The 12,470-nt window shown below is 38.4% G+C and overlaps 2 protein-coding genes across 4 annotated transcripts in view; one reads left to right on the top strand and one right to left on the bottom strand.

Moving 5' to 3' along the window:
- The first annotated feature begins 668 nt into the window (after positions 1-668).
- tagln (transgelin) lies at positions 669-10,300 on the top strand. 3 transcript variants are annotated; one of them, XM_073817295.1, is made up of 6 exons: positions 714-823; positions 3,464-3,509; positions 4,836-5,024; positions 6,290-6,458; positions 9,015-9,117; positions 9,213-10,300. In XM_073817295.1, exons 2-6 carry the CDS (start codon positions 3,498-3,500, stop codon positions 9,358-9,360), a joined length of 621 nt encoding a protein of 206 aa, XP_073673396.1. In that variant the 5' UTR covers positions 714-823; positions 3,464-3,497; the 3' UTR covers positions 9,361-10,300. The 3 variants fall into 3 exon arrangements, with proteins under 3 accessions (XP_073673398.1, XP_073673396.1, XP_073673397.1); XM_073817296.1 differs by having other exon boundaries at positions 756-823; positions 3,435-3,509; XM_073817297.1 differs by lacking the exon at positions 3,464-3,509 and having other exon boundaries at positions 669-823.
- A 92-nt stretch (positions 10,301-10,392) lies between these two features.
- pcsk7 (proprotein convertase subtilisin/kexin type 7) overlaps positions 10,393-12,470 on the bottom strand; it is a 34,451-nt gene continuing 32,373 nt past the window's right edge. Inside the window, exons 14-16 of the mRNA XM_073817294.1 lie at positions 12,353-12,446; positions 11,279-11,396; positions 10,393-11,147 (exon numbers count right to left, since the gene is read on the bottom strand). Coding sequence (XP_073673395.1) covers positions 10,920-11,147; positions 11,279-11,396; positions 12,353-12,446 — 440 coding nt within the window. The 3' untranslated portion in view covers positions 10,393-10,919. The remainder of the gene's footprint in view (positions 11,148-11,278; positions 11,397-12,352; positions 12,447-12,470) is intronic.

The raw sequence follows: 12,470 nt of genomic DNA on the forward strand, positions 1-12,470 counted from the left end.
TTATTAGTACTTATTAAAGTGACATTTTAGATTTTAGATTTCTTAACCCGACTCCATACCTAAACCTATATGAGTCAGAATAGAAATAGTCAGAATTGGGCCTTAAAATAAAGTGTGACAAAATCGAGTATAGCATTGCATGCTTTCAACATGAGATAATGAAGTATTGAACACACACTAGAGAGTAGTTTGTACATAGAAGGCCTTGTTAGCGGCTGCTTCTGAAGTGTCAGTAAATCATTTTGCTTAAGCACTCCTCAGCTCTCTCTAATTTCCCTCTGCCAGTGTTTCTGCATCGACATCCCAACATAAACAACTTATATACGCTACAGCTGTAAGCCTTGACCTGTGTTTTCATCTCTGATGTGTCTTCATCTAATCTGTTCACTACATCTGTCAAACTATTCCATTTAAGTCCGTATGTAAACCCAAAGGCCCTGCTCCACCCCGACCCTCCGGTCTTCCTGTTTCTCTCTGCTGATGCAGTGATGTGGTATTTGGAGAATTCTGCTCCCTGACCAAACTACAGACTCTCGGCTTGGCTCCTGTCCTCATCCAAGCCTCTTCCCAAATAAGGCTGTGCTTTAACAAAGGGCTGAACTAGAAACCGTAAGTGCGGAGTGGGGAGGAGGGTGGGCTTGAGAAAAAGACTGTGTCCTTTTAAGGAGTCAATTTCCTTTTCTCTGCCCACTGTCAGTTTTTTATTTCTCTAACGGAAAAGACATCTACTCCTGAAACAGGAATAGGGCGACTCTGCTGAACATAAAGCTCTGGGGCGACCGGTGGCTGCACGAACGGCAAAGGCATCTTCGTTTTTACTACAGTAAGTATGTTTTTCATATACTTTCAATTCTTTCCAGTCAGTTATTTTGCTAAGCATTGACACAAAGTAACAATAAATGCACACTATTGAATACATAATCTACACAGCATCTTAAAGAATAGACCAGACATCATATAATAGTGTAATGCAGTTTTTTTATGAATGTTTGATTGCAAGTAATTATCAAGTTCATTTTAGTGTTTCTGTACTATTTGAACCTTCTTCTTTGTTGTGAGCTTATACATTTTAATAACAGTGTTTGTATCAAACACACTGAATGCCTTTTTGATTACATTATTATAGATGCAGACCAAAACTAAGGCACTCAGATCAGGGAGAGAACTAAATAGAAACATTATTTATGTTTATTATGACATTTTTTAGTGTGATAGATATGCAAAAGTCTATGGATACTTCAGGCGAGACACTGCAGGTGAACAGGGTAAAAAAATGAACTAATAGTTATCGCCTCACTTACCCAGTTGATTGATTACATTGATAATTGCAAACATTTTTTGTATTACAAGTTTTCCAAAATACAAGGTTTAAATATGCAAATGAGGCATTATTTAATGAAATATGCACTCATTTCTAGTACAGAAATCTAAACACTGAATGAAGTCAGTTTCAAAACTCTTGTTTAATTTTTTGGATATATTATAGTCAAATGTTTTTACAGAGGGGATTTTGGGTATCTTGTTTTGTCACTCCATAATTTTATTTTTTTTTTTACCATTTTTGGGGTAATAAAATGTTGTATAAAAGCCAGCAAATTCTATCTATTCTATGAACAAATCCCTCTTTAAAATCCTTCAGGATATAAACAGGAACACAAATGTAAAGTGTGGTGTGTGTAAGTGCTACTGAAGTCGAGATTTATGGCTCAGTGTAGGAGAAAAAACTCTTGGCCTTTAAAAATATGTATTGTAATTGAAATCTATTGACACAAATAGATAAAGTGCTATAAAAGAAACACTTAACAGTGTCTTTTGGGTGTTTTCTTTCCACTAGTCTGCCTGCAGTGTCTCCTCTTAAATGGCACTTACAAATGTCTAAATGTCATTGTATTTGAATATATTAAAGCAAGCACAATAGAGTTTTTCTCAGGACTAACTTCACTTTTCTGACCCATTTTTTTAATTAAATAAATGCCTCTGGTTTGGTATTGTGTAATCAAATATATAGTGTATATACAGTGGCATGCGAAAGTTTGGGAACACCTAGCTGAATCTGTGAAAATGTGAATAATTTTAACAAAATAAGGCAGATTATAGAAAATGCATGTTATTTTTTACGTAGTACTGTCCAGAGTAAGATATTTTACATAAAATATGTTTACATATAGTCCAGAAGACAAAAAGAAGGAAACATGATGAATTAAGAGCTGGGGTGAATACTTTTGAACAGGAGGAAGATGTCCAAAATTTTCTTATTTTGTTGAAATTTAGTACTGCCCTTCGGAAGCAACTGAAGATACTTGCATGTTTCCCGGAAGACAGATTAAGTACAATTTACCCTTATCTTCAAATTCAAAAATTTCACCCTCCGGCTTATAATGCATCGTGTTTCCTTCCGGAGCATCAGTGAGTGTTTGAACCTTTTTTATTAGTTGTGTTTGAGTCCTTTCATTGTCCTCAGTGTAAAAAGATGGATCTCAAAATCATACAGTCACTGCTGGAAAGGGTTGAAATACACAAAAGATTCTGGAAAATCGAAGAATCTGCAGGACTTGGAAGGTTTTCTGAAGAACAGTGCTCAGTTTAATTGTTCAGAACAAACAAGGGACTCATGAACAACTATCACTAAACAAAAAATAGTTGTAGATCATCCAGCATCCAGATCACCACACACAATATTAAGAACCAAGGGTTCCCAAACTTTTGAAGGGGGTTATTTTAATTATTGTCAGCTATCTGAAATGATTTTGAGATGCATCTTTTCACACTCAGGACAATTGAGGGACTCAAACGCGACTATTAAAAAAGTTCAAACACTCACTGATGCTCCAGAAGGAAACACGATGCATTAAGAGCCAGGGGTTGAAAACGTTTAAAATTTTATTTGGTAAATGGTACTTAATTTGTCTTCCAGGAAACATGCAAGTATCTGTTGTTGCTTTCAAAGGGCAGTACTAAATGGAAATATATATATATTTCAACAACATAAGGAACATTTTGGACATCTTCATTCTGTTCAAAAGTTTTCACCCCCAGCTCTTAATGCATCATGTTTCCTTCTCTCTTTTTTCTTCTGGACTATATGTAAACATCTTTTATGTTAAATATCTCACTCAGGACAGTACTAAATAAAAAATAACATGCATTTTGTATGATCCCTCTTATCTTGTCAAAATTATTCACATTTTCACAGATTCTGCAAGGGATACCCACTGTAAATTTCAGACCAGAAGCCATTTACACTTGACACATTTATACGGACAATCTGTTTACATTTGTAACTGTGGCTTTTAATGTAATTTAATTTAATTTAAGACTTCATTTAGTAAACAATTTAATTTAATTTCTTTATTTTTTTACCCTAAATTAATGATAATTAAACAATAAATGAACTAATTTAATAAAGGTGCACATGTTTGCTGTAATGCTCACAGGGTGAATGACTTTAAACTCATTCCTTAAGGTTGGGACTTCAGAGGAACTTCGTAAAGCTCAGAATGGCAGCACAGGTGAAGCTGCTGCTCTCTTTGGGTGCGGGTGCGGGTGTATGCGTGATTTGGGCTTTGCTTTAATGGGGTTACAAATGCTGAAATGTGTGAATGTAACTGATGATGTTTCTGGAGGAGCATGTTCATCTGATCCTGTCCTATTCAGCTGTACACTTCAAAACATGGTTTTCTTTTAGATTTTTTTGTCTTGTTTCCAGCCAAAATATCTAAAAATGATTAAATCAAGAAGAATTTTTTTAGACGAGTAAAAATTATTTTCTTGTTTTCAGAAAAAAAGTCTAAATTAAGTGAGTTTTATCTTAGAACAAGCAAAATAATCTACCAATGGGGTAAGCAAATTTTTTTTTATTTCAAACAGAAAACAAGATTATTTTTCTTCCCCCGTTGGCAGACTATTTATCTTGTTTCAAGCAAAAACACACTTAATTTTGACTTGTTTTTTTCGGAACTCAAGACAATAATTTTTACTCATATAGAAAATTCTTCTTGATTTCAGAATTTTGAGATATTTTGGCTGGAAACAAGACAAAAATCTTTTTTGCAGTGTACAGGATGATTTCCTCATCCATCTCCACTCAAGGACTATATGAACATGTGAATCTGTCAATTTGCTTTTTAATGTTTTAGCTCAAGTTATTAATTGACACAATATGTTTTTCATAATTGAGCTGAACTGTTTGCCGTTGGAAATGTTGGTCTGTTTACACTGCACAACATTTACAAGCATGATTTGTACATTGATTTTATGGCTTTGTGGCTGCTTCCAATTGCATCATTGGCCTTTTCCCACTTTATTCTGATGATTTTTAGCTTAGTTTAAAATGCAAATGGATAAACGTTTGTTTCAGGAGAAGAGGATGTCAGGAAAGGTAAAATAATGACCAACTTCCTTTTGTTTTCTTGTTTTATACCTTTATGTAACAACAAACAAGGATTATTCATGTTGAAAATGTCTAATAACGTTTGAAATTTCAAACAGGCTACACTGGAACAAAAACTGTAATACTGTAATAAATCTGACATGGAATTGCACAAAAAATAAAGGTGTTTTAAAAAGTTCTTCACAGCAATGCCATAGAAAAACCATTTTGAGTTCCACAAAAAACCATTCAGTCAAAGAACCATCTCTTTCTTACCGTTTTATAATCTTAAGAACCTACTTTCGTCACAAAGAACCTTTTGAAAGGTTTTTTAGATGTTAAAGGTTCTTTATGGAGCCATTTAGACAAAAAATGTTCTTCTATGACATCGTAAAGAAGCTTTAAGAGTGTTTTAGGAAACTTAATATTATACTATTGACAGTCTCCTCTCTTCTCCTCTACGCAGGGAGCAACCATGGCAAACAAGGGTCCATCTTATGGAATGAGCCGCCAGGTGCAGGATAAAATCGAGCAGAAGTACGACCCTGAGCTGGAGGTGCGTTTGGTGGAGTGGATCGTGGCTCAGTGTGGCTCTGGGGTTGGAAAGCCAGAGGCAGGAAAACTGGGTTTCCAGACCTGGCTCAGAGATGGATGTGTAAGTCATGGATAGTTGGTGTTCTCACAGCAATTTGTGCACTTTTAGGAAAAGGATGGCAAGAAACAGACTTTAACAGCATTTATTTATAAAAACCAATAAAAAAAAATAATTAATTAATTAATTAATTTTTTGGAACAAGACCAACTCTTCTAGGCATGATTTATATTGTAGCTGAATCCCGAAAGAAATATTTAAAATCTATCTAAACAAGCTTTTACCTGCATTTATTTGGACTAATTTGTGACGTTTTTCAGGCTCATCCCCTCAGAGAGGGGTGAAGAGGGGGTGAGCCTGAAAGGCTAGAAGACATTGAGATGAAACCATGGCTAAATCTACCATCATCAGCAGAATGAGTGCAATTGATGAGTGCAATTGAATGAAGACCTAAGCATTACCCTGGATAACAAACCTTTGGGGTGAAGGAGAGAGAAGGCCAAACCACCAGCAGATGTCTGTAGGACCTGTAGGAGATTAACCCTCTGGGCCTCCTCATTTAGGGGTCACACTTGGCTCCCTCGTGGTCAAAAGTGACCAAAAGTTTACTGTTTCTTCATTTTAATAGGCTTTGCATTTAGAAATATATTTAGACATTCTAAAAGATTACTTTTGGCAAGGTTTAGATATTTTTTTATTGGATAAATATCAGGTTTTCCATTTTTCTGCTTATTTCTTATTTTTGTCAGTTCTGTACTTTAGATGTTTTAGAGTGTCAGTCCTTGCTTGCTGAACACTTTTTTTCAGCACAGTGGCTGATTTGTAGCTTGTACCACCAAAAGATTCTCTGAATTATCGCATTTTTTCGTATTTCCCATTCATTTCCTATGTCAGTCATTTTTGACCACGGAGGAGTCAAGTGTGACTATTTTTTTTTTTTTGACCCTTTAACATATCCGAATCATGTCACTGATTTTTTTGTGTACTCACATAGCTAATGCAACAAAAGTCACCAAGTGTCATCTCATTCTGATGAAGCTACGATTTTTAAAAATTCAAAACATAAAATTTTTCGGTCAAAAATGACCGAAGAGGCCCAGAGGGTTAAGGAGATGCCTCAGGTCTCCTTGACAAACCACTGAGGCATATATGTTGAATAAACAAAGTTTTTTTGTTAAAGAAGAAATACCCAGTCTAACAACATCAAACCACACTAGTTATCTGCATGAGTAACTTTGTCACTCAGTGTTATAATAAAGTCATTCATAATGGTGAAGTTTCTGGAGAGCACTCATAGAATGTAATCTTGTTTTCTGTACCTTTGTCAGGTTTTGTGTGAGCTCATCAATAGTCTGTGTAAGGACAAGCCTGTAAAGAAGATCCAGAGCTCCAGCATGGCTTTCAAACAGATGGAGCAGGTCTCACAGTTCCTCAACGCTGCAGAAAAATATGGCGTCACCAAAACCGACATGTTTCAGACAGTAGATCTGTGGGAGGGTGAGTACGCTGACATATCACAAAACTCCCTCCGTCAACAAAAATATATATATTCACGATAGATAGTCAGACCCCCATGTCAAAGTGTACAATTCAGTATATTTGTTTTAAAGGATAATTGTTAACAAAACTTTGTTAAAGGTTCATTTAAATGCTTTGAAACAAGCAGTGTTACTCTGTGTGTTGACATTCAACTGAAACAGAAAGACAGAGCGGGACATATGAAGCAGAACTTCAACTTCTGTGCTGTAGGAAAGTGTAGTAGATTGTATAGTTTTGACATTTTAAATGTATTATTGTTTGTTGTGTTGAATTTACATTTTTAAAACATCATATGTAACATCATATCACGACAACTGTGGCGTACAAAGAAATTTTGCATGCACAGTCTATTGTGACCACGGCTTAATTGGTTACCCTGCTGAAAAAAACAGCTGGTCATAGCTAGACAGCAGGCTGGTTTTAGAGGGGTTTTGGCCACTTTCCCAGCCTGGCCAGCTAAAACCAGCTACTTCCAGCTTAAACCAGCCAACCAGCCTAGGCTGGTTTTAGCTGTTTTTTTCAGCAGGGTACCCCTTTAGATTCGATATGAAACTGTTACTAAAGTAAAACAGGGATGATGCTGAGAATGTGTTATCTCTTCTGCTCATCAGTGCTGTTTGTCTAACTGTTTCTCCTCCTAATCTCATCCATATCGCTATAAAATATAGCATGTTTTCTGTGTAGAAATCAAATTGGTCAGATACATTTTGTGGTCTGCGCCGATTCATGCATATGATCCGTGATCTGTGCTATCGTGTCTCTGAACTAGAGTAGACTGTGCGCACTGCAGTGGTTAGCATGACAGCATGGATCCAGCCTTATTTCATCCCAAATGCATATGTACACCTTCTGAATCATTCCCTGTCCATATCATATCAGTGACTGATTTCAGCCGCAGCTTATAGTGTAGGGGGCGAGACGCTTCAGATTCTAAACAGCATTTGATTGGAGAAAGTTTGATGAGAAACTAAAGTACAGGGTGATGACATCAAAATCGTTGATCGATATTGGCGGAAGTTAGAGTCTGTAAGTTTTAAATTCTTTTATTTTTTACAGATGTTCTGCAAAGAGACCCCTTTAAACAGAGCCCACGAGGAAATCATGCCTCTAGTAGAGTGTGCCCTGGAAGGCGCACTCCCCTTGATTCATTTGCCAAACAAACGGATTCTACGAGCCAATGAGAGAGCCGTTGCTTAGACATGGGGTGGGTGGGGGTTCAGGAAATAAAGAGCTGGTCATTGTTCCCGAAGGGACTGGTCCTGTCTGTCTATTTAAACCTGCAGGGAGAATGAAGGGGTGGGGAGCAGAAAGCTCAACCACCTCACAGGTGAATGCCAAGAAGCATGTAGGCACAAAGACTAGGTTAGGCCTGAGAAAAAACTTTACTTTTCTGAGAGAAAATTTGGTGCACAAGAAATGAACAGAGTGCAAGCAAATCACTGTCCTGTTTGGCCGAGGCCAGGAGCAAGGCTGCACTCTTAAAAATAAAGGTGATTTAAAAGGTTCTTCACAGCGATGCCATAGACCAAGGGTGGCGAACTTCAGTCCTGGAGAGCCGCAGCCCTGGAGAGTTTTGCTTGAACACCAATCAAACACACCTGAACAAGCTAATCAAGGTCTATAGGGTTACAAGAAAGCTACAGACAGGTGAGGGTTGGAGCTCTCCAGGACCGGAGTTCAAACCATTTTTGGTTCCACAAGGAACCATTCAGTCAAAGGTTCTTTAAAGAACCATCTCTTTCTTACCTTTTTATAATCTGAACAACCTTCTTTCGCCACAAAGAACCTTTTGTGTAACAGGTTCTTTATGGGACCATTTAAACAGAGTGTCTTGAAATACACAAGTTTGAGAGCGAAATCTCCAGGGGCTCACAAAGCTGTTGAGACAATGCCTCTAGCACCATGGAGAGATCTCCTTTTACAACTGTACTTCTAGTGACAAGAAAGGAAGGTGCTCTTCATAAACATGAATAAGTGGTAGTTGCCCCAGTGTAATGCAGTGGTATCTGCTAAATCAGGGATGCCTAACCCTATTCCTGGATCTCTACCTACCTGCAGACTTTAGTTCCAGCCAACACACCTCCAACACAGCCGTCTGTAATCATCAAGTCCCACCTAAGAGATTAATTAGCTGGTTCAGGTGTGTTTGATCAGGATTGGAGCTGAGCTTTGTAGGATGGTAGATCTCCAGGAAAAGGGTTGGACACCCCTGCGCTAAATTGACCTTAATAGTAGAAAAGGATTTTCCCCCATCAATAAGGTCTTGCAAAAAGCCTAATATATCAGAGATTGAGCATTGTTGTGAAATCAGCCAGTGCCCTTCACATCACTCCTCAAGCACACGCCACTTGCAATCATACAGGGATCATGTAGAAGAAGCTCAAGCATTCTGAATAGTGGCAACAACACATGGGGGGAGATTGAAGAAAGTCAAAGAGTGAAGATATTTTGCATCTTCATAGTGTGCTTGTGTAAATGAGCTGTGTTTTAATCATGCTGCTTCTGTGACATCAGGTAAGGACTTGGCCGCGGTGCAGAGGACGCTCATGGCTCTGGGCAGCATCGCAGTTACAAGAGATGATGGCAGCTTCCGTGGAGATCCCAACTGGTTCTTCAAGTGAGTACCGCTGATCACGTGGACACTGCACTTCACACGGGAGATTCATTTATTAATGCTGATGTGTTAAATATCTGCTCTCTGCCTGGTTGCAGGAAAGCTCAGGAGAACCGGAGAGATTTCTCCGATGATCAACTGAAAGAAGGGAAAAATGTCATAGGTCTGCAGATGGGATCTAATAAAGGGGCGACCCAATCTGGAATGACAGGCTACGGTAGACCTCGACAGATCATGAACCCATGAGCTAATCACCCGCCGCATCCATTCCTCGGTTCCCTGAGCATCACCGCATCCTAATCGCTGGACTCCGAATATTCCTTTCAAAATATGACCAGAGCAACAGTGTAATAAATATAACAGCACTTGGTACTAACAGAACTTTCCATATCCAAAGTCAGTCTCTACTTGTGAAATGTATTTGGTCAAATTAAAGTGTTCTTTGTTAAAGATTTAGTTTGTAATATCTGCCAGTCAACATCGCATAAAAATGAACCCCATTTGCTATTGTAAAACACATTCCTGGTCTTATTGTGGTGCATGTTAACCCAAAGGGAAAAAAATACGTCTTTCATCAAAATGTAACTTCTTCTACTTATGAAATGGCTTTTATGTCTTTTATTTTTTATAACCTGTCATATAGAACAGCGGTTCTCAATTCCAGTCCTCGCCGCTCTGCATATTTTGCATGTCTCTCTTAGTTAACACACCTGATTCAAATAACCAGCTCGTTAGAAGTGAACTCCGTGCAGGAACTGTGTTCTGATTGACATCCCTGCACAGTGTTCATTGCTCCCTACTCCCTGAGCGGGGGAAATCTGTTTACTACACTTCGAAACATTCATTCACATATTTGCGCTATGCCACCGCATGCAGCGTCTTCACACAAAGATGAAACTTACTAGAGAAGTGCGACATAAGTGCATCTGTAAATAAATACATTTTAAATTTACGTCTCGAACGCTTTAATGACCTTCAAATGGAACATATAAACTCGCTTCGAACTAATGAACAATGGCGGAATATCCTGTGATGTCCACTTCGAAGGGCAGTAACGTTGGAATAGAACAAACGTCTGAAGCGATACGTGAAACACACAAAATATGCAGAGCGGTGGGGCGCGAGGACTGGAATTGAGAACCGCTGATATAGAAAGCTTACTCACAAACCTCATAACCCCCCCCCCCCCCCCAAAAAAAAAAGTTTGCACATTTTGTGTTGATTGAGATTTTGTGTCTGATATCATAAATGCATGTAGCGATAACAGAGATACTGAAACAGTTTCCCTTTTTGTTTTTATTTAAACCACATCTGAGTTCTTGTTCACAAGAATTCCACAGTTCAGTTAAAAAAAAAACAGGCTAGAATCAGTAAAATGTCTGCAATTTAGCAGACCTCGACTTTAAACAATCTTTCTTTCAAAATTCAAGTGTCGGAGGTATTTATACTCGGAAAAGACCTAATAGTGACGCATTCAATGCATCACTATCAAGAAAAAAGTCATTATATTAAACTCCATAAAATATCATTCACACAGCAGCACTCAGCAAATCACACACACTCTTTCAATCATCCAATCTTATATGCACAGGCTGTTTCAAATACTGCACTCTAAATCAGGCACTCGTTTAAGATCACATTGTCATGAACACATCAGCAAATAAAACAATAGAAGGCAACTCAAAAAAGAGCATATCTCACATGCTCAAACAAAAGTGAAGTGCAACCTGAAATTTCAAACAAAAGAAATGGAGACAAAAAGTCAGAAGAGAGAGGAGAACAGAAGGTCTGGTATTCCCTGAGTGCTACGTGTTCTCATCAGCAGCAATGAGTGGGGCTTTGGACTCATTGTCCATCTCAGGCTGGATTTCCACCACTTGACTGTCCTCTAGTCTTGTGGAAACAGCCTGAAAGCCTCTGTCTCGTCCCGTCCCGGTCATACTGCATCCACGCCAGTCCCAGTGAGTGAGGGTCACCTCGAGAGTGTAATAGAGTGACCAGAAGAGAGCAAAACAGCCCAGCAGCAGGAGAGACTGCAATCCACAAAACAAGTTTATGATCATTTTCATGGTACTCACTACATAATGCATTGTTCAGTTCAGTTTAAGCCATACACAGATGTGCTAAAGTGTATAATCATGCTCATGTTTTCAGAAAGACGTACCTTCAGGCTACTCGAGGTGAACGGGCTCACAATTTCAGGAGGAACATCGATTCCAGGAGGGCAGGGAAGAGCAAAACTGCTGTTCAGATACTGTCCACCCATAGCGCCTTTAACAACCCTGAAAATTGAAACACATAGACATGTAATAAAACTAAAATCCACTACTGAGGTTCAGTAGAAGGACTGAAGGATTATACTACCAAAGCACATGAATCTGTTTTAACAGACCAGAGCCAGAGCATTCATTTATTCAACATTTAAAGGGGTCATCGGATGCATAATACACGTTTACATGTTGTTTGAACATTAATGTGGGTTTGCAGTTCATAAACAACCACCCTATAATGATAAACATACACCCAGAGTTTTTTTTTTTTTTTTTTTTTCATCTTTAAAAGTAATATCCCCTTTTTTTAGAATCAGGTCATTCTCAGCTTCTTGTGGGTGTGGCGACACACAGACAGAGGCCCCTCCCACGATAGTTGATTGACATGAGCGCCTTACCTTAGCCCCGCCCTCACCGAGCTGAAACAGTCCGACTCTGATTACTGTTGGATGTAATAATGAACATAGCAGTCATCTGCACTGAAGATGCAGAGGATTAACGTTACTTTCGTTTTTGAAATGAAAGCGCTGATCCCGATCTACATATGCGTCTATGTTCATGTGAATCATTCTTGATGCAGCTTTACCCACAGCAGAAGTGAGTATAAGGGTTTTTTATGCATTGTGGCAAATTGCCTTTCTTAATAATGTGCTAGTTAGCCAGTTTCGCAGCTAGACATAGCTAAAGTAAACATTACGGCTCATCATCCCACAGCAGAAAGGGGTGGGGTGAGCAGAGCTCATTAGCATTTAAAGAAACATGAAACAGAATAGCTCACTCTAAAAAGAGTGTTTTTTTTACACTACCATTGAGAAATTTTAACCAAAGTATGTTATAGACTTCTCATTGAGACCCTAAAGAATCATATCAACTTGACTAAGTGCAAAATGGGCATCTGATGACCCCTTTAAAATGTCTTCAAGAATATACAATGAGTTTATGTCGAGTATCAGTCGTCTACAGCTCACCTCTGTCGCTCTTTCACCTGCTGATGAGACATAGAAGAGCCGTACAGAGTGAGTTTCCATTGCTTCAGGACACCTGATGTCAAAGCTGACTCTTCTGAAAAACAGAAACACAAGTGAA

This window comes from Garra rufa, chromosome 14 (genome assembly GCF_049309525.1).
Source record: "Garra rufa chromosome 14, GarRuf1.0, whole genome shotgun sequence".
NCBI classification, from domain to species: Eukaryota; Metazoa; Chordata; class Actinopteri; order Cypriniformes; family Cyprinidae; genus Garra; species Garra rufa.